This window comes from Ascaphus truei, chromosome 4 (assembly GCF_040206685.1).
Source record: "Ascaphus truei isolate aAscTru1 chromosome 4, aAscTru1.hap1, whole genome shotgun sequence".
NCBI lineage: Eukaryota > Metazoa > Chordata > Amphibia > Anura > Ascaphidae > Ascaphus > Ascaphus truei.
This window is the reverse complement of record NC_134486.1, coordinates 208,423,817-208,446,307: the sequence shown is the minus strand read 5'-3', so window position 1 is coordinate 208,446,307 and position 22,491 is coordinate 208,423,817. Positions and strand designations below refer to the sequence as shown.

General features: G+C 42.5%; 1 protein-coding gene across 1 annotated transcript in view; it reads right to left on the bottom strand.

Moving 5' to 3' along the window:
• The window catches only part of NID1 (nidogen 1), a 149,053-nt gene that overhangs the window by 58,881 nt on the left and 67,681 nt on the right, over positions 1–22,491 (bottom strand). The window contains exons 8-10 of the mRNA XM_075596801.1: positions 12,474–12,707; positions 1,844–1,987; positions 540–668 (exon numbers count right to left, since the gene is read on the bottom strand). Coding sequence (XP_075452916.1) covers positions 540–668; positions 1,844–1,987; positions 12,474–12,707 — 507 coding nt within the window. The remainder of the gene's footprint in view (positions 1–539; positions 669–1,843; positions 1,988–12,473; positions 12,708–22,491) is intronic.

Here is a 22,491-nt window from a genome sequence, read left to right as displayed (position 1 = left end):
GTAGGTTGCCTATCAAATAAATGTTTGCCAGAAAAAAGAAGAGTAGTGTGGAAGGATATAACACATCATGATTGATAAAGTATCGATATATGTTTGAAGGAACTGTTTTAATGTTTATTTGATATTCGAACAGAGAAAAAGCAGATATTTCAGCATGGTCTCTATTATTATATTCTGTTTATAGTCTTAGATGAATTATGCAGTGCAGCTTTTAGTACATTCTACTCATTCATTTAGAACAATTTGGTGAGTGACTTTTTGCAATGTTTTAAAAATCATCTCTGTGCTTTTCTAAACTGACATCTTTATTTATTTTTTGCTTATCATATGTCAGCATTTATTTGTATGTTGCGTTCTGCCTGCAAAACAGCAATGAGGACTTTTCAGATTTTTACTGGAAAAAACAATACTAAAAAAACAAAATATTTGTCAAAGCTTTTGTTTGTTTATTTATTTAAAAAAAAAGAAAATTACTTGCTTGAAAACAATTACAGCATTATCTGTATTTCATGCATCATAGAAAAACCAAGAACACCTACCAACACATGTCCTTCCATCATCAAGGAACTGGTAACCATCATTACACTCGCATCGGAAAGTTCCTGGCTGGTTGTTACATACTGCATTGCTTCCACACATGTTTTCTTGCTCCTGGCATTCATCATTGTCTAGTGAACACAATTAAAGTCGACAAGTCATTTCATACACAATTATGAATGTTTAGAGGTATTATCCCATTTGATAACACATGATATGTTTTTGAAAACCTGCACTAGAGCTGTAGCGTGCAACTCCAATATTAAAGGGATTGTGTTTATAGTAAACAGAATGAAATGTCCTGAATATACATAAAGAAATTGATGTTTGAATATAGAATAATCATATTCAAAATAGATCCTGGGTTATAAAAACAACATACTGTAGCAGAGAGATGATTTACTCATAAGAATGCTGTATGCTTGTACTTTTGGGAGGTCTCTGTTAAAAACATTTTTTAATGTGGCTACTCATTGTGTCATGTCTCATGTCAGCATCTCTTAGGTTTGCAATGGAAAGAAAACACTGCTGTTTAGCAAAATTGTTTACAGAAAATACTCCAAAGCTTCACATGGTCTTTGAAAAGGAAAGATATTCCATGTCAATATTAAGTACATTAAAAAAATAAAAATAAAGCAGATGGTGTCCCCTACCCTTCGGTAGAAATAATGCCAAAGTTAGCTAGGACAATAACTATAGTTATTTGTAATACTACGTGCTTTTAGCTCCAATGCTCTGATTATTTCTTATATTTAACAATACACTAAATTATATAAACATTAAGGTCCGTATTTACGATATTGACATTGTTGTGCAACTTTCTATCCTTTCATTTATTCATAATCCAAAGTGGCTGCATACTCTATACCGAATATGTACTTTCACCACAACTTTCATTGTTTTAACAGGAGAAAAAAATTATGATCAATTAAGGTATTTCACATTTAATTTGTCAGGAATTTTAATTTTATGATGCATTTTATTGTGCTATCTGAAATACACTATTAAGAAGATTTCTTATTTATATTTTGCTAAATATATATACATTTTTGTTCTTTTGTTATAGATTAAATATTTTCTCAAACACTCCACAGATGCCAGTTATTTTAGGTTTTTATTTTCTAGAAAACAATGTTGTCTCTTGATTTACTATAATGTTAAATTATTCCTAAAATAACAGTTTTCTCAAATATATTAAGGGAGAACTGAATATGAATTTTAAATACTCCACAACACAGTTCATAAAGTGCAGCAGGTTCAATGAAATTCCATTTGAACAAAGTAGATAATGCATTATTGCGTTTACCATAACATGTTCTCCCATCTCCACGAAAGCCTGCAGTACATTCACAAGTAAACTGGTTTCCTTGCCCTGGACGACACACAGCATTCGTGTCGCAGCCATGAGTACCTATATAGCATGGATTCCGATTTGTATCTACAGGACTATCTGTTAAGGAAAGGCATTGATGTTTTGTTACCCATAAAGCAGAAATGTCACATAGCAGAATCACATAATAACACATTCTAATTCCTTATCCAGAGATGCTAGTGGTGGACATAGAAATATTCAATTGGAGTGATCTTTGGTAACATGTGTGCTTCATCTACAGTAATGAGTGTACACAATTGAAGTTACAGTAAGTAATGTTGAATAAACATGTCATCTCGAAAGAGGTCCTCCTAGATATGTAAACTACGATACAGATGTTCAAGGTGTATGAATTATTGTGGGAATAAAATGCTTTGTTGTCAACGATTCTCTTATAAATTTGTTAATGTACTAAGATGATTTTGGTTCGGAATGTATCCCCTTCCCTTCCTCTATTTTCTTTTTTGTACCCTTTCCAATTCATTATTTTCCCCTTCCTCGAAAATTTCAATAAATATTGTTAAAAAAAAAGAAAAAAGTAAATAAAAAATAAACATTTAGGGGCCTATTGTAGTACAGTAGCTTCAATAACTTTGCTGCTACATTGCAAGTTTGGCATGTGCCCGTTGAACGGTTTGTCATTTGTGGTATCACGGTATTCAGAAAGAATCTGAAACCCTCTCAAACTGTGAGGTAGAAAAATGCCAAAACCGTTCGGCGCAGCAGCAAAGTCATCTGAGATTTTTTCCAAGTTCTTACCCTGCGATTTTATCGCAATCTGAGCTGCACAGGGAGACCCGCATCTCCCTGCACAGCTCTCGCAGGCAATCAAAGTGTTTTCATTAAAATGTTAATACTAGTGTGCATGAGCAGGGGTTCTCCGGAGTAGAACCGCGTTGATTTCAGGTCCGGGGACTCCTTGCTTCCCAAGACAGGTTAGGCCTGCCAGGAAGGTGCGGGAGTTGTTAACCCCTTCACTACGATAGCGGTGAGAATCACTATTGTAATGAAGGGGTAAACCAATCCTGCTACCCTTGGGGCAACTACCCCCTTCACCCAATTCCTCTACCCACAATAAACATTAATAAACACAACAACCCTACTACCCACCTCCTCTACCCCAACAACCGCCCCAACACATACAGTACAGTAATGGGCAAAATAACTATTATCCAGATCAGGATAATAGGTAATTTGCCCATTCCAAATAAAACATTATCCATCCAGCATAAAGTAAATAAAACTTACACTTACCCCTGCCAGGATGAAGGCCGTCCTCATTACCATCCTCCACGTCCTCCGTTGGCAGGAACACAACAATAAAAATACAATTGAATGGCCCCTAACCCCTTAATCACCTTAGTGGTTAGTAAAAGCTAAAATAATTAAGGGGTTAACCTCCTCCTCCACTACCTACCTGGGTGGCCTAACCATCCACCCCAGGGCAAGTAGCCCCATCCTCCACTCATTGTTTGGCACAGTGGTACATCATGCCCATATAAGTTGGGCATGATAAACCACTATAGCAGTCAATGGGAATCGTAAAAAAATAAAACCAACAGCACCATAAAGACACAACAATAAAAAATAAAAAATACCCAAACACCTAAACACCAGAACAATAAAATAAATCAAACGCCTAAATACCAGAAGACTAAAATAAATCAAAAGCCTAAACACGAGAACAATAAAAGAAATACCCCAACACCTAAACACCAGAAGAATAAAATAAATCAAAAGCCTAAACAATCCAAACATTAAATAAAAACAAGCCCTACGAATACATAATAATTAACTCAAAACAATAAACAGAAATACAAAATATAACAATTAATTAAAAACAACAATTTGTCAAAAAATGCATTCCCTGTCACTGTATTTATCTATACCCTAAAGGGGCACAGATAAATACATTGGCAGATAATGGTCAAGCAAAAAAATGTATTTAAAAATACAATTAAAAAACCTGAAAAACAAAAATTACATACATTCAATATTGTTCTTACCTTTAGATGTCGTCACCCTCTGGAAGCTCACCATCCGCAGCATCAGGTAAAATCTTCTTTCTTCAATCTTGAATCTTCTTTACTTGTAATCCATAGAAATCCATAGGTAGATGTCGTCTCATCGTCTTCTTAATCTAAAATGAGACGGAACAGGCCTTATACAAGGCCTGTGATGTCACATTTTAGGGTCACATGGTACAGCTCCAATCCGATTGGTTGAAGTACCATGTGATGTTCCATTTTTTTAAAAAAGGATGCAACATCATCTTTAAGGGCGATGTCACATTCTTTTTTTAAAAAAAAGGCTGACATCACATGGTACAAGAACCAATGAGATTGTGAGTATACCACGTGGTATATCACATAATCGTGGTATATCACATAATCCCATTGGTTCCTGTACCCCTGTGATGGCAGCCTTTTTTTTTTTTTAAAGGATGAGACATGATCCCTAAAAGTGATGACAAATCCATAAAAAAAATGGAACATGTCACATGGTACTTCAAGCAATCGGATTGTCCCCAATTCGATTAGCTGTAGTACCATGTGATGGCAGCCATTTTGGTTTAAGGATTTGACGTGCCTCCCTTGGAGTTGAAGTCACCTCCTTAAAAAAACAAAAAAAACTGTCACATGGTACAGCGTCCAATCAGATTGTAGCTGTACCATCTGACACTAAAATGTGATGTCACAGGCCTCATATAAGACCTGTTCCGTCTCATTTTAGCTTAAGAAGCCAACTAGACAACATCTCCATATGGATTACAAGTAAAGAAGATTGAAGAAAGAATATTCAAGAAAGAGCATTGAAGAAAAAAGTTACCTGAAGCTGAGGAGCATTGCGTCGCGATTGGAGAGCTTCCTGATACACCGGAATTCAAAGGGTGAAGATATCTAAAGGTAAGAAAAATATTGAATGTATGTCATTTTTGTTTTTCAGGCTTTTTTATTGTATTTTTAAATTAACTTTTTTTTGCCTTACCATCGACGGTCAATGTATTTATCTGTGCCCCTTTAAGGTATAAATAAATACAGTGACAGGCAATGCATTTTTTGTCAAATGGTTGTTTTAAATTAATTGTTGCCGTATGTTTTGTATTTCTGTTTATTGTTTTGAGTCAATTGTTATGTGTTTGTAGGGCTTGTTTTTATTACATTTTTGGATTGTTTAGGCGTTTGTTTTCTTTGATTCTTCTGGTGTTTAGGTGTTATATTTGTTTTATTTTTCTGGTGTTTAGGATTTTTTATTTATTTGATTCTTCTGGTGTTTTGGTGCTTGATTTCTGTTATTGTTCTGTTTGGGTTTAATTTATTTTATTGTTCTGGTGTTTAGGTGTTAGATTTCTTTTATTCTTCTGTCTTTAGGGGTTTGATTTCTTTTCTTTTTTTCAACTTCAATTTTTCTTGAATTTTTTTAATAAGGCATAACAGACAGTCATACATTTTGTCACTTGAGCTCTCTTAAATAAATGTCAGAGCCATGCCTCATGACATCAAAACACATAAAACACACAAAACGTCACCACGGGAAGGGAGGAGAGAGGGAGGCGGGTGAGTTGCCGAATTTTCTGTTCTTGGTCCACTATAGGACTCTGTTTCTTGACAACTTCCATCCAGAGACCCCGCTGGCGTGTCCCTAAATCTAATAACCTATAACCTATCACTGCCTGTTTTTTTTTTTAGATGAGACATTCTGTTCCTATGTCCTTTATTTTCAATCAAAGGAGAACATACCTAATCATATCAGAGCCAAACGGTGGCATTGCTCACCCCCTGGATGTCTGTTTGGGTCAACCATGGCAGCCAGACCTTTTGAAAATTTGGGCCAGTGTCGTTATCTAAACTCGTCAACTTCTCCATCTGGCAAACAAACCAAATTCTGTTCCGAATCTTATCAATGGAATTGTGATTTGTTTCCACAATGCTGCAATCTTGCAACTCGTCGCTGTTGCAAAATGAGTAACTAATTTATTTTCCGCTCTGGCTAGTTCTTGTGCTAGCTTGTTTAGCAAGAAGAGCCAGGGGTCCAACTGAATTTTGAGGTCCAAAATCCTCTTTAGCCAAATCCTAATTTGCTACCATAAAGGGGCTATTTGATGGCAGGACCACAGTATGTGCAAAACAAGTCTGCTGGCTCATTGCTTAGGGAAAAGGGGGAGTAACCCGGGACAAATTTAGATAATTTTACTGGGGTGAGGTACCACCTCATTAATACCTCATATTCGTTTTCCTTCAATGTCGTGCATATGGAACTTTTGGCCACTGCACTGAATATCTCATTCCCTTCCTTGTCCTCTAAAGCTGGGTCCAAGTCTGACTCCCATTGGGCCATGAAATTTAATTTCTGTGGATAGTCCTTACCTGAACTGATCACTTATCCGTACATCCTAGATGTTAGTCCCTGTGTTTGTTGTTACCCAACACACAGAGCGTTTCGAAATTCGTCAGCGGTGGACGCGACGCGTATTTGGTATGAAATGCCCAGATTTGGAGGTACCTAATAAATTCTGTGTTGGGGATGTCTTTTTCTGACTTAATCTGATTGAATGTTTTAATGGTGATTCTACCCTCCAAATCCTTCAATTGCCCAAACCCCTGTTGTCTCCATGTTTTAAAATTCTTACTATCTAGACCCGGAGCAAAGTCAGGGTTGCCATATAGAGGAGTCACCAGAGAATGCCTAGACGTCAATGAGCATTTACATTTGGAGGCATCCCAGATTGCGAGTGAATTGAGCATCGACAGCGGTTTTAGTGCTTTAAGACTAGATTTGGAGTACCAGATTAAGTTAGGGAGTTCCAATGGGGCGCATAGTTCGTTCTCCAATGCCACCCATCTCCGCATGCCAGGGTCAATGTGCCACTGTATAATTTGACATAATTGAGCCGCTTTGTAATATGTAAGCAAGGTACCGCCAACCCACCAGCCTTAGGTCTTTGAAGAATTCTTGCTTTAATATGTGGTTTCTTATTCTTCCAGATACATTTTGACATCTGAGCTTGTAAGGACAAAATGTCCGAGGTAACTACTGGGATCGGAAGAGTCTGAAACAGATATAGGATATGAGGTAGAAGGTTCATTTTAACGCTGTAAATTCTTCCAATTCATGAGATACCGTACGAGGACCACTCCCCCAAATCTCTTCTCAAGGACTGCAAGAGTTTATGATAATTGGCCTTATATAGCAATTTGACATTTTGTGTGATATTTACCCCTAGATATTTGATTGCTTTGGGCTGCCAATTGAAATTAATCTCTATTAATTTTTCCATTTCCTTTGGGATGTTTATATTAAGGGCTTCTGATTTGGATTGATTAATTTTAAATCCCGACACCCTGTAAAATTTTCCCAGCAGGTTGAAGAGGTTGGCTAGAGAGGTAAGAGGTTGCGATAATGTCTGAATAACATCATCCACATATAACTCCACTTTGTGGGGTTGTGACTGAATTTGGATTCCCGATATGTCCTGGTTGCTCCTGATTTGGGTGGCTAGTGGCTCCATGCATAGGGCGAACACAGGGGTGAAAGTGGGCAGCCCTGTCTCATGCCACTTTTAGTATATAATGCTTTGATTGCCCTTAAGATACTACCCCCAAACCCAAACGCCCCAAGCGTGGCATCTAGATATGGCCAATCTATCCTGTCAAAGGTTTTTTCTGCATTTTGGCTTAACACTATCCCCGGAATCTTGTTGGCGTTAATAAACTCAATTACATCAATAATTCTCCTAGTATTGTCGGTCGCTTGTCTATCTCTAATAAATCCAACTTGATCCGGGCGAATCAGCCAAGGCAGGATAGAGCTCAATCTGTTGGCCAGTAATTTTGAGTACATTTTGATATCCAAATTTATTAATGATATCGGCCTGTAACTTTGACAATTTGTGGGGTCTTTGCCCTGTTTGTGAATTAACCAGATAGACGCCTGGAGGATCTGATCCGGGAATGGAGCCCCAGCCAGTATCGAATTGAACATCCTAAGCATGTGGGGGCCGGGATTCCAATGAATGTTTTGTAATATAGGTTAGAGAACCCATCTGGGCCTTGAGCTTTACAGGATTTGAGATTCTATACTACCTCAACTAACTCTTCTACTGGAAAAAAAAATTTGTAAACACTCTCGCTCCAACCTGCTCAATCTCAGCAGTGTCGAGTCCGCCAAGAAGGGCTCTAGCGCTTTACTCATATTTGCATTATGTATCACCTTCTCCCCATTGTAAAGCTCTCGTAATATGTCTTAAACTCTTCCACTATGAGTTTGGGGTTAGATGTCGTGTCTCCCTTGTGAGTCCTAATGGAGTGAATATTATAATTTGGTTGCCTATTACGGATTTTGTTAGCTAGCATGGTATCTGGTTTGTTTGCTTTTTCAAAAAATTTCCTCTTTGACCAACTCAGTGTTTTCTCAGCCTGGGAGGTGAGGAGCAAGTTGAGTTCAATTCTCATGTCTTTTAACTCCTGCAAGATCTCATCTCTACCATTTCTGCTATGAAGGAAAGAGAGCTCGTGAAGCTTCAATTTTAACTGGTTTAATTTTGTGTCTCTCTTCTTTTTCCTACCAGCCGCTATGTTAATTAATGTGCCTCTGAGAGTAGCTCTGTGAGCCTCCTAAAAGGTTGTGTGAGAGTTCACGCTATCTCTATTGATCCTGAAAAATTGCACTAATTTCGCTAATTCTTCCTTGAGAGTTTCCAATTTGGTCCTGGGCTATCTATTTTTATTTGTGAGCACCTTAGCTTTATGAGTGCATGATCTGACCATAAAATATCCTGGATTCTAGAATAGGCTATCTGCGGGACAAGTCTATTAGAGACAAAGAACTAATCAATTCTACTGTAACTGTTGTGTGGGTGTGAGTAAAAAGTGAAGCCTTTTTCTCCGTGGTGCTGTTCTCTCCATATGTCTATTAATTGTCTGTCTCTTAATCCTGTGAGAAGCGCCACCGTACCCTCGTTCTTACCCCTCTTTTTCTAGGATGTTTTGTCAAGTGTTGGTTCTATGGTCTTGTTGAAATCCCCTGCTACCACTATGTTGCCCTCTGCTATCTTGTTCAATATTGTGAAAATGAATTGAAGAATTGCGGACCTTTCTCACAAGGGGCATAAATGTTGGCCAGTGTTAGATGACAACTTTGAAGTGTTCCTATTATTATTATTAAAAATCTGCCTTCCTTGTCTCTCCTGATTTTATCTATTTTGAAGGGTAACTTATTATAAATCAATGTAGCTACTCCTCTCTTTTTCTCTTTTACGGACGCTAGGTGGAAATATCTAAAGCTTTTGTCCAAAAATGTAAGGGAACTTGTTTCAATAAAGTGAGTTTCCTGCAGGAGCAGTATATCTGCTTTCCTCTTCTTGTACTCAGAGAAAGCTACTGTATACGTATTTTGTGTGGGCTATTAAAGGCCTTAACGTTGTGGGAAATAAAATTTACTGCCATTTATGTCTACTATGTGCCTCTCTTACCCCATTCACGCACACCCTCTGGCGCCACCTGGAACTCCTGATCCATTTTTTCTGAGAACTTCTCACTGCAACTTCTTCACCCTCCTGGCCGGGACAGGGGATGGGAAAGGGTTCACACAAAAGGGTAGACAGGGGAGAAAAGACATACACGAAATATACAAAACTAACTTAGCCTCTTTTGGTCCTGACAACCTAGGTTCACTTGCCCTAGGGAAACCAACCTTCTCCGGGCCCACACAACAATGGGCCCAAAGACATGGGCTGCAGATGAGCCCATGATCCTTTGGGTCTTTAACCGCGAGCCGGGTTAAGCCCATCTTGCTGGGCTGCCAGCCCATGTCGACAGTTGGGGTGGCAACACTCCCACCTAACCCCCAGCACATATCTCATTATTATCATAAAACACCCACTCAACAAACCCCCCCAACCTGCTAAGCTATAATGAACCCCATTTAGTCCTGGTTATCATACCAAATTACCTTAACTAAAACACCTCCTAAACCTATAATGAACTCACCCCCAATCCATGTAACTCCCTCCTCTTTCAGAATATCATTCTAGAATCCTGCTAAACTAATGGCTCGTTGCAGACTCTCACCTATTGCACCCACATTTCCTGCTGTAAGCTTCTGCCAATCACTGTGCGTCCATATATCATGCCCCCTCTCTCCTAAATACCCTGTCCCAGACCTGAACCCTTAGACCCACCTACTCCCCTCTCTCCTCCATCCCCTACCAACCTCTTAGCCCCCTCCAATCCTTACTAAATCCTCCATCTTCCCCCTTTTGCACAACTGCCATGACTCCTTAATATACATCGATACTTCCCCCCAGGCCGACCTGACCCCTGGGTCTCATAACTGTTGCAGTCCGGTATCTCTTTTGTCCTAATCTATAGTATTCCTTAGTCCTCCTTCTATAATCATCCTATACTTAATCCTACATACACCTGGCCCCCGCTCACCTAGCCTCCGATCCCCTGACCATCTCCCCGGAACCTAATCACTCTCCCCTATTCCCTTCTCTTATCTCTGCATTAAGCTTCACTATCTCTCCTGCCTTTCCTCACTATCCCCCCCCTCAACATCTCCTCTCTACGGTCTGCCTCCCTCCTCTGCCCCCCTCCTCCTCCTGATCCGTTCCCCTCCGCCTCCCTTCAGCACCCGATCCCTCTCTTGACAGACCCCCTCACTACTCTGTGTCCTCTGTCCCACCGTCACCCAGCAGAGGAGTGAACGAACCCCTGCCAGAATCTGGAGGTCAGTCACTTCCCAGTATTCTCCCTCCAGGTGCTCACTGCTCTCCTTTATGGGGTCACCCTCCTTCTCCTTTCACTGGCATCTGGCACCCCCTCACCCCCTAGGTGCCCAACCGGTATGCCCGCCGGCCACCAGGGAGTCCGCTTCCGTCCCCACCAAGTGCCTCTGCGATGTAATATTGCTCATCCGCTCTCTTCTTCCGGGGTCTTGATACTCCGCCATCTTTGTACTTGGGTCACTGCTTTTCTTCCGCTGGTTTCCCACCAAGCTGCCATGTGGAACTGCCATCTTCCTTTGCCTTTTTTTTAAAAATATTTTTATTATTTTCCCTTCAAAGTTCAAAATAGTCTGTACAGAACCGGACCGGAGTGTCTTTTGAATCGATCCACACCATTCACAAGTGACCAGGAATGTCAACTGGTGTAGCCCTTTTAAGAGCCAAAACTACAATGTACAATAGCAAAGTGGTCATGCCCCTTTAAGCCCTTAATTGGATAATTGGACAACTGAAATCAATCAGTAACTTTGTCTTTCCTTTCTCTTGAAGGGCTACTCACTTTTCTCCAGCTCTCCTCGAGGGAGCGTCGCTTTTTGGGAAGGTGAATAAATTCTTCATTCACTCCTAGGCCCTTCAGGAACATCGCGTCCTCAGAGATGCCATTTTTTATGGCAAGCAGACCAAAGGGGAATGCCCACCTATACTTTCTCCCTTAGGATCTTAGTAATAGGTTGAAGGGCCTTTCTCCTGCCAAGAGTGATCGGGGAAATGTCCTGATAGATCATCAATTTTATTCCTTCAAAAGTATTTGTGGGAGATGCCCTCGTAATTTGTGATATCTCTTCCTTTATTCTGAAATAGTGCAACCTGATTATGACATCCCTTGGTGGGTTATCCGGTAAGGGCTTTGAGGGCAATGCTCTATGGCAACAGTCCATTGTTAACTCCGCTTCAGTTTTACCAGGCAGGATTGAGGACAGCCATCTTCCCACCCATTACCGCTAAGGTAATGAAGTGGTTAACTCCTCCTGCAAACCCCCCCCCCCCCGCAAGGCCTAAACACCCATCGCAGTCCAAATACCACCTTACAAATAACAGTCCTGCTCTCAGATCCCATCTCGCCACCCTAGGGCTGGCGAGATGAATCTTTGATAAACCTGCAATTCCAGAGCTCCGATAATCTCAGCTACTAGAATAGCTACTTTTGAGAAAAAATGCGAGTTTGAGCTTTTTTGCAGCTCCCGTGCGGTGTTTGGCCACGAGTCAGAAAACGCTAAAAAAAATGCCTTCCGCGTACGATTTGACCAACTTATCGAGGCTTTCTGAATAGCTACCTAGCAAAATTTTGCGATAGCTGCCCAAAATCCTCGATGAGTTGGTTATCTAAGCTACTAGTCTCTTAGTCTCTTTTAACCAAAACATATTTCTATAGAAATTCCATTCACTTTTCATCCTGATTTACATACTTTGTAAAGCTTCCAGTAGTTTTCTATATTGGAAAAACATTGATGTTAAAAAAACTTTTCAATCAGGTACAGTATTTCTATAGTTTTGTAGATACATTTCGAAGCCCAGCTAAAAAAGACAAAAAAAAAAAAATATCTTCAAATTCTAATTATTCTGGCACAGCTGCAGCATTCTTGTTCTTGCTCAATGCATATTTATTACTCATGAAATGAGATATAAAATTGAATGTAGACAGTTTATTCTTCCAACACAAATAAAACATTGGTTTGCCAAGCACGTTCAGTGGGAATTGATTCAATTAAGGGGGCCCATGCTAACAAACGAAAAGTAGGAGCATTAGGATGCATCATAAATTACATGAATACTCACCGCTAATTGGTCCTATGGAGTTACTGGAAGCAAATCGCAGAATTTGTTCATCTTTATTGTACAATACAAAAACACGGTCTGCTGAAAGCTGCTGTGTGGCAGGGACTGTCGGGGCTACGTTATCATGAACACATTCCTTAAATGTGATGGTCTGTTTCCACTGATAGGTGAAGGTTTCTGAGCCCTCTTCTGGGAATTCGACTGTGTACTCCCTGATGGATGAGGATGTGATAACTGAAATCAGAACACAAAGAAAATAATTGTATTAATTTAGGATGCCGGAAGTTCGGTGGCAGTTCCAGAATGCCATGGGACGTCTGGAACTGCCACCAAGTGGTCACTTGTGTAGCAATCATGGGATTGACAAGAATGGAAGAGGAAGGTCCTCTTCTGTTCAAATTGCAAACATTGCCTCAAGGGAACAAAATATACTCTAGGGCTTACGTTCTCAACTCCAGTCCTCAGGAGCCCCCAACAGTTCAGGTTTTAAGGATAGCACTCATTAGGGATTTTCTTTCCCTATGTTTTGTTTAAGGATATCCCAGCTTCAGCACAAGTGGCTCAATCTTTGACAGAGTCTTTGACTGAGCCACTGATTGAGCCACCTGTGCTGAAGTAGGGATATCCTGAAAAGCTGACCTGTTGGGGGAGGGGAGGGGGGTCTTGAGGATTGGAGTTGAGAACATAAGCCCTAGGGAATAAGCAAAAAAGTGATGATATTAACAGAACACCATAGTGGCCACCAGCATCCCAGTTCTTATGATGTTCAGTGAAAGTGATACAGGCACCCTAAAAATTAATGGAAGGCACTATCAAAGTGGTTGTTGTTAAGACCACCAGAAGAGAAGGTGGGATGAAGACCCCCAAGTAATGCTTCCCTGAGGTAAGTCCATATATGCAGAGAAAGAATTCACATATAATAATATCCCAGACAGTATAATTAAAGTTCAGAGGATGTATCCCACGGTGTCAATGTAATAAACTGAGGAGGTCATGCACTAAGCAGCGGAAAACTGCATTCGCCAGGGGTTTGAATTCGCCATGTTTTTGGCGTGTTGCCCTCGCTGTATGCAGGAAGGGCCGAATCCCTGGCGAATCACAGCGAGAGCAACATTGCCAAACATGGCGAGTAGCCGTGGCGAGACAGTCTGCCTGGCGAGAAGCTGCCGAGAAGCCGTCCCCTGCCGAGATGTGTCTGCAGCAGAGAGAGATCTGCCGCTCTCTCTGCGCAAACATCGGCACATTAAAAAATCTTTTAAATACAATTGTATTCATAGTGTAGATGTGCAGGGGGTCTCCGGAGCTAAACTGCATTGGTTTCAGGTCCGGGGACCCCCTGCTTCCCGAGATACAGGACCCGTTATGAGGTGCCGGTATCCCTCTGCATTTAAACGTCCTGATCACGTGACCACGGAATGTAAACAAAGCAGAGGGATACCGGCACCCCATAAAGGTGCAATACAATAATAGCTGCACTTAAATAGTTGTGATATAATTGAATCATGAAACTCTAAGCTAAAAGAGACCTATTCATTAAACTGCAATATTGCCATTGCTGAACTGCCTGAAAAGGGCATGCAAATTGACGCTATAAAAATCTGGGGTTTTCACTGAATTCTTTAGAAATTACATATGCTTAAAAAACGCAAATTTGGGTATCTTGTTTGCATGCACTTTTTGCCTGATTTGCTACAATACCGTCTGGAAACTGATCGCCAGAAATCCTGCCTCAGGTAGAAAGGTCTGGAGAGGAAAAGAGAGAGAAAGAACAAAAGCCCTGTTATGCCTAACTTGGGAAGCGAGATTTCTCGCCATTACTTTATGCGTGATGTGCAAACTCGCCCATGTATATGTAAATAAATGTGTTTTCCTCATTTGCATATGCAATTTGCATATTGCACAAAATTGCACAGCCTGAACCTGCAAGGGCTTATTGAATACAACACAATATAATGATGCATGATCCGTACAAAAGCAGCCACTTTAACTCGCAAAAGCCCTGATTGCTGAATTCCTTAAATTTACCTTAAAACAAACGGACCCCAAAGTCCCCACCCAAAACCATAACAACCAGTCAGAAAACGTATTTGGATAACAATGGTCACAGCATTTATTAATACAAACATAGTCCTTGCCTTCTATTAACCATTTAACATATTTCAACATATGTCAGACATGGCTTCAAGGCCAGTAAGCATATATCAAACCTTATCAAGCCAGAGGTTCGATCAACCTGAGCCACAAAGCTAAAGGCATTGCACTATCTTCCCAAAGCCAACAAATATGGCCAACAAAAACCCAACAGCTTTTTACAGCATAATGTATAACTGGCAGAGACTTTCCGCCACTAGTGAGTCCATGACAAATCTGTAATGGACTAAACGCCCACACAAACCCTATGCCCTCTCGAAGCTATCCAGCAAACTCATGTTGAATATGTCCAGGAATATCTCTCTCAGACTGACCCCATCGCTCCTCAAAAAATCTCTATTCTCTCCCTTTGTCCGACTACCATGCCACCTACTTTGCGCACAAACCGTAAAATTGCAGCATTGACCTTCTGTCTACATTTTTCCAAAGCTAACTAATCCCTTGCATTTCACACCCCCCCCCCAAAACTTAGAGATTCGAGAGTCCAAAATCTTAAGGACGCGATACTCCGGTTGACCATCCACGGAAACAGGAGCGGGAGAGGATAGAGTCCTGGAAAACCGGTTCCGGGTGGCCGGTTTCAACAAGAATACATGAAAGGTGGAGAGGATCTTAAGTGGTGGAGGGAGCTCCAGCTGAACAGATACTTCGTTCACTATCCTGGAAATCTTGTAAGGGCCGATAAAACAAAGTCCCAATTTTGCGGAGGGCTGCTGTAAGCGTACATTCCACATCGAGAGCCAGACCTCATCACCAGCTTGATATTCGGGGGAAGGCCTTCTATGTGCAAAGGGTCGCCTGTATGCCCTTCCATCTGCCCAGGTATCCACTGCAGAGTCCGCTATCACGGAGGAGTTTGCGGGGAAGGGTAGCCAGGTTATACCCCAATGCCATGAAGAAGGGAGAGTACTTCAGGGACTCTTGGGACAGATAATTCATGGCAAATTCTGCATGAGGCAACAGGTCCCCCCAATCGTCAATCCAATCGTCTTGCTGCTGGGAGACATAGCACTGAAGGAACTGTTCTAACATCTGTTTTTTGTGGTAATTTTGGGGTTTATACGAGCTTACTGGGTATCTGTGTGTTTATTAACTTTGTCCAGCTGGTCTCAGCTGTTTTGGAGGTTAGTGGCCCCTCCTACCCAGATTTTAAGCCTGCCCCTCCCCACTTTCCATATGTACAGGTCTTTTTAATGCAGCTGGTTGTGACAGATCCAATGCAGATCTTTCTTCCTGTAAGTATACAGGTAAATAAGAATTTAATCAGTAAGTGTTAGGACCTGAGATATCTGGTCATGCCTTGAAGTGGCTCGCAGGCTTATAAGGATTTGGCCGAAGGGTTCAACTAAATGACCCTTTTTCAAGAGATATATATAGGTATTTCATGGTGTACTTTTGTCATATTCAATGTAGCTCTGGGCTCCCTTTGTGTTTTGTTTTTTTGTAGTACTGTATACAGTGCCACGCTCAGTAGCACTCTGTAAGGGATCAGAGGACGCGCTCCCTACGGCGGGTCCCCTCTGCTCCAGCTCCCTGCACCACCGCACACGCCATGCACCCTCCCCGCCGGCTCCTTACTTCGTCCGGTCGGGCGCCGCTCCTCTCCCCTGCGGAACACGCCGTCTCCACCCGCATGCTGCCGGGGTGCGAGTGGGAGCCTTACAGGGCACGCGCGCACTGATCCTCTTGGCTGGCCTCCTGCACGCCTGGCTCTGCCCCCCACTTGCCGCAGGACACCAGGACTATCTCCACCACTCACCTGGCTGGCTCCCCCTCTAGGCACCTGAGACTATCTCTGGGCCTGCTCTAGCACCCCCCCGCTCCACCTCTTCCTCCTATTGGTCCACCCAGGTATATTACCCCAGTCTGCCCTCTCCTTCCTCGCTCTGCATAGTTTCTTGAGGCTCTTGCTGTACGGAGTTCTATGCCTGGCTCTCTTGTGTGTTTCAGCTCTCGCTCCAGTTCCTACACCCGTATGCTACCTTTGGACTTGATCTCGGCTTCCGTTTGACTTCGTGTACCTCTCTACCCCCCGGACCCGGCTTTGGACTCTACTACGCTGTTCTCTCCTGTCCTCGACCTACGGCTTCTGGATCTCACTACTCGGACCACTGGCGCCCCTGACTCAGCAAGTATCTGGCTAACCCTCTCTCACCAGACCCAGCAACGCACCCTACCACACTCCGGGCATGCCCTCACTGCTGGTGGTGCGTGTTATACCCTTACCCACCTCAGTACTGGGGACTGGCCAGGTCTGCGGGCAGTACAGCGTTACACACTCCTTTTGACACTTATATACATATACAGGCAGTCCTCGTTTTACAACGCTTCGCTTTACAACGAATGGCTTATCCAACGCTATGCAATGCATACCTATATTCATTTTTACAACGCCAAAATGGCTTATCCAACACTCTTACGACGCTTTGCAACGTTGTGTATGTGTGTATATATATACACATTCACATAAACAACGTTGCAAAGCTTCGTAAGAGCGTATATATATATAATATTATACTATATAATATTATATTATACTATATAATATTATATTATACTATATAATATATAATTTATTATGTTATATTATATATATAATACAGTTTATACACTATATAATTTATGTGTGTGCTGCATATCTTATTGCCTGCATAAAATATTTGGTGAATTTTAGTGTTAAAAATGCCTTCAGGAACAGAACCTTTCATTTAAACAGTGTTCCTATGGGAAAACGTGTTTCGCTTTACAACGCCATTTTGAGTAACGCATTGTGTCTGATAACTGAGGACTGCCTGTATATATATTTTTGGTGGTAATTTTGGGGGTTTATATGAGCTTACTGGGTATCTTTGTGTTTATTAACTTTGTCCAGCTGGTCTCGGCTGTTTTGGAGGTTAGTGGCCCCTCCTTCCCAGGTTTTAAGCTTGCCCCTCCCCACTTTCCATATGTACAGGTCTTTCATACAGCTGGTTGTGACAGATCCAATGCAGATAATTCTTCCTGTAATTATACAGGTAAATAAAAATTTTAATCAGTTAGTGTTAGGACCTGTGATATTATGGTCATACCTTGAAGTGGCTTGCAGGCTTATAATGCTTTGGCCAAAGGGTTACACTAAATTACACTTTTTTCAAGCGATATATAAAGGTATTTCACGGTGTATTTTTGTCATATTAGATGTAGCTCTTGGCTCCCTTTGTGTTTTGTTTTTTGTAGTATAATGTACAGTGCTACACTAAATAGCACTCCTTTTGACACTTATATACATATGTATTTTGTGGTAATATTGGAGGGTTTATATGAGCTTACTGGGTATCTGTGTGTGAATGAATTGAGAACCCCTGTTAGAGACAATCGGTGTTGGTAGGCCATGCAGGAGGAATTCCTCCCTGATGAAATATCTTCCAGCTCCGGAGCAGAAGGAAGTATTTTCGGACGGACGAAATTAGCCGGCTTGGAGAAGCGGTCAGCCACGATTAGGATTACTGTCATGCTCGGGGAGGGGGGCAAGCTCTACAATGAAATCCATTGAAAAGTGTGACTAAGGATGGGATGGAATGGGAAGGGGATGAAGTAGCCCGCATGGTAGAGAGCGTGGCACTTTGGTATGTGGAGGTGCCTCATCAGTCTCCAGCGAATCCTCAGGAGAAAATTGGTGGGAAAGAGCATCGGCTTTAACATTCTTGGATTCCGGTCTAAAGGAAATAATATAGTTGAAGCGGGTGAAAAGGAGAGTCCATCTCGCTTGGCGGGTGTTTAGCTTACGAGCCGCCCCTAGATACTCCAGGTTACGTTTGTTCGTTAGTATGGTCACCGGCATGAAGTTCACTCGAGAAGATGTTTCCATTCCTCCAGTGCCATCTTTAATGCCAATAGCTCCCGATTAACGACATCATAGTTATGCTCTGCTGCAGAGAATTTCTTAGCGAAATGGCATAATGCCATTAGGCACCCTTATTTCCTCTATATATATATATACTTCAGGCATAATATGCTACATAGATTGTCCATAGCAAATGTAACCCCTATGTTACAATTGGTATAGGGAATGCTGGACAGCTATATACTAAGATACGTTGAAAGCTAATTATATGCTTTGATAGTAGACTCAGCACATCTATAGGGCTATTCTATCAATATATATATGAATAAGGAATATATCTATTTATGCTAGAAACGTTACACCAACAAGCCTAAATAAACCTATATAAGGTGATACTCTGAAAAACTCTCTATGGTATACAACACGGCATGAATCACTGTAATGTATGTATGGGAATCACTAGAGTTCCTATCTATGAAAGATAGTTCACTGAACCACTACTGATCCTAATAGCCACCTCTGAATGGGGTATTTTAATAGTTTTGAATGATGTATATATGTGTGTTTTTAATTGAGTATTTAGACTAATAAAACTTTATTATTTTCTTGGGACTTTTTGGTACAAGGGTCACTAATTCCCTATACATTTGTTGAAATAGGTAATTTGTCCTATTGGAATATTGTCGTCCGGAATAATCTCTCCAGCATTGAGTGCCGAGTGCTATGGGGATACTTTTTTGATCCCTCTTGGATAAACACTGTTATACGTAGATACCTTTATCCCTTCCGAGCACCTGCTTATCTGAATTTTGAATATGTGCAGTGCCCAATCTAGGATGGCAGAGAGCTTGGAAGGATCCATCTGTAAGCCTTGAGCGGTATGATGTGTCCATGGAAACCAAGACTAGATTTCTTGAATTCACATTTTTCAAGCTTGGCAATCAGTTGATTCTCACGAAGGCATTGAAGCACCATCTTTACCTGCTCACGATGTTGCTCCAAGGATTTAGAAAAAATAAGGATACCGTCGAGATAGACGACGATACAAGAACCCAGCAAGTCTCTGCAGATCTCGTTGTTAAAAAATTGAAAAACTGCGTGGGCATTACATAGCCTGAAGGGCATGCGAGATACTCGTAGTGACTATCCCTGGTGTTAAACACAGTCTTCCACTCATCCCCCTGCCTGATTTGGACCAAGTTATAGGCTCCTCTTAGATCGAATTTGGAGAAGATGATTATGCCACGAAGGCGATCGAGGAGTTCTGGATTCAAATCCGCGAGCCAGATTCTCTTCAATATAGGTCTTCTTGGCTACAGTCTCTGGTTCCGACAAAGGGTAAGTCCGCCTCCGAGGAGGAACCGTGCCAGGGAGCAGAATTATGGGACAGTCGAAAGGACAATGAGGGGGCAGTTCCTCTGCCTGCCTTTTGCTGAAGACATCCTGAAAAGCCTTGTAGGCCAGAGGAAACTTTGCCAATACCCCTGGTTTGGAGCAATGCAGGTTCCCCAAGGAGTGTGGGAAAATCAGACACTTGGACTTATAGGAGGGAGCCCATTCCGTCACCTGACCCGATTACCAGTCGATCCATGGGTTCTGGACTTTCAGCCATGGGAGTCACAGAATAATGTCCGTGCCTGGGGAGTGAATTAGATCCAGCTGTATTGGATCGTGATGAAGCACTCCGACAGTTGCCGGAGGCAAAGAGTCTGCTGAAAGATAATCCTGGGCCCCAGCGGTCTGCCATTCAGAGTCACGAGAGGAATGCTGACATGAAGAGTGAAGGCCCGGTCCACAAAGGAGCCTGCCACCCCATAATCCACAAATTCCCGGGTTGACACGGAGCACCCCTGCCAGGAGAGGTGGATGGGTAACATCACACGGCAGGGGGAAGGAGGACAGAAATTAGACGTGGCCAGAGAAGGTCCTCCCTCTTTCTCTAAGATTTGGCGTTTCCAGATTTTCTCGTACATTGGAGGCGCTTCATCTCCTCCGAAAGTCTCATACTCCCTAGCTCCATTGGCTCCTCCATAATGGTAGTTGGGGCCAGAAGGGGGTCCAGAGGAAGAGTTCCGGTAGAACAGACAAGATTTGCAGATCCCGCGTCCGCTCTTGTTGCCTATCCAGGATGCGGATGTCCAAAGAGATGCAGAGTGTGATCAGTCCCTCTAGGTCTGCCGGGATGTCGCTGCAGGTAAGATCAGCCTTGAGCTTTTTCAAGACACCTTGCCAAAAGGTTGCTTTCAGGGCTCCATCGTTACAGTCAGTCTCAGCATCCAATGTCCAGAATTCGACTGCGTAGCGACCTACTGAACGTCCCTTGTTGAATTCGCATAAGGGTGCCTTAGGCAGTGATAGCCCAACCTGGAGTGTCAAAGACCCTTGGAAAGCCTGGATGAAAGCTGCAGAGTCATGAATGAGGGGCGAACCCCTCTCATACATCGGTAATGCCCATGCCAGAGCCTCACCAGCCAGGAGAGAAATTATACATGTCACCTGAGAGTGATATGGATGATATGACTCTGGGGTTTTTTGTTTGCCTTCCTCTGGATCAATAAGTAAGTATAGATATATGATAAAGTATCTGTTGTCTAAATTTAGCATAGGTTGAACTTGATGGACCGAAGTCTTTTTTCAACCTCATGTACTATGTAACTATGTAACTATATATATGAGTGATGGTAACTGAAGGCAATCTGGCATTGATTCAGGAACCCCCTGCAGCCAGAGGGGGAGCCAGTATAGAATTCAGAATATGGAATAGTAGGCTCCTTGAGAACTACTGGAAAGGGTGCCGCTTGCTGGGCCGAAGGAAGGGGTGCCAAAGAAGGATCAGCTGGAGGTGCACCGAGTAAGTGAATAGTATGGGGTTGCAAGGTGGAGGCGATGGAAGCTAATGCAGCACTAACATAGCCAGGTCGGTGAAGTGCTTACTCAGGAGTTGTCCCTGGAGGGACACACCCTTCTCCATCTCTGCAAGATCCATAGCGTATGGCCTGTGCTATGTGTTATGGTCGCGTACATCACTGTGTACTGTCCAGGAGACAGACACGCTAGGCTCAGTAGTAGGGGGTCACAGTTCTAAAGTCAGGGCTGGAGAAAGCAGGTTGGTCACAGTCACATGCTGGGGTCAGCAACAGGGAGGATCAAGGCAGGCAGGATAAAGGGGGTAGGTTAAGGTACAGCAGGAGTCCAGCAAAGCAGAACCTTGCACAGGCAAGGAATAGAGAGGAATGCATCCTTATAAAGGGAACAGGCAGATACAGGCAATAGACCCAGAATAAGGCTGACATCCTGCCTTGGCAGCCATGCTGGGGGATCCTTATACTAGCTTCCTCGGTGTATAAACCCTTGGTCTCCTTTATTAAACTGACGATACCACCAAAACTAGGTTCCACAAGCAATTCAGGCACTGCCAGCCCTCCACCACTGCATCTGGCGCCAATTTCCAAAATTCTTCCCGCTGGAAACAAAACCGGGAATCGGCTACAGAGTTCTGCATGCCTGGCACATGGCATGCTCTGACCCACATATTCAGCTCCACGAAGGGGCGGATTGGGTCAATCGACAAATGCCCGGTGGGTTCATGGGCTACTGCCACAGCACGCCCACAGCCCGCTACAATCGTGGTTACAGAGATCCCACACTCTTGACCACAACAATGGAACTGATTGCCGGGGGAGAGAGCGGGGCCTCTGAAAGAGAGCGACCCTCAACGATTGACATCGCGGCACCATGTGACACTGCGTCTTCATGGCGACGTGATGTCAAATGGTGATGCATTCCCATGACAATGCACCATCACCTGACGCAGCAACATCATGACACCGCGGGAGGAGGGCCGGCAGGTAAGTGAAATGCCCGTGCTACATTTCATTTCCAATCTGCCACTGGCTCCAGGCAACTAAGCAAACTAAGCACTGGCAGAGAATTCACAGAAATGTTGTTGATTGCTTGTACCACTCCCAAATTGTCAGACCAGAAAGTGACCCTTTTATTCTGAAAGTAGTCGCTTTTTAAAATCCCACCTTAAATTAGGCCTCA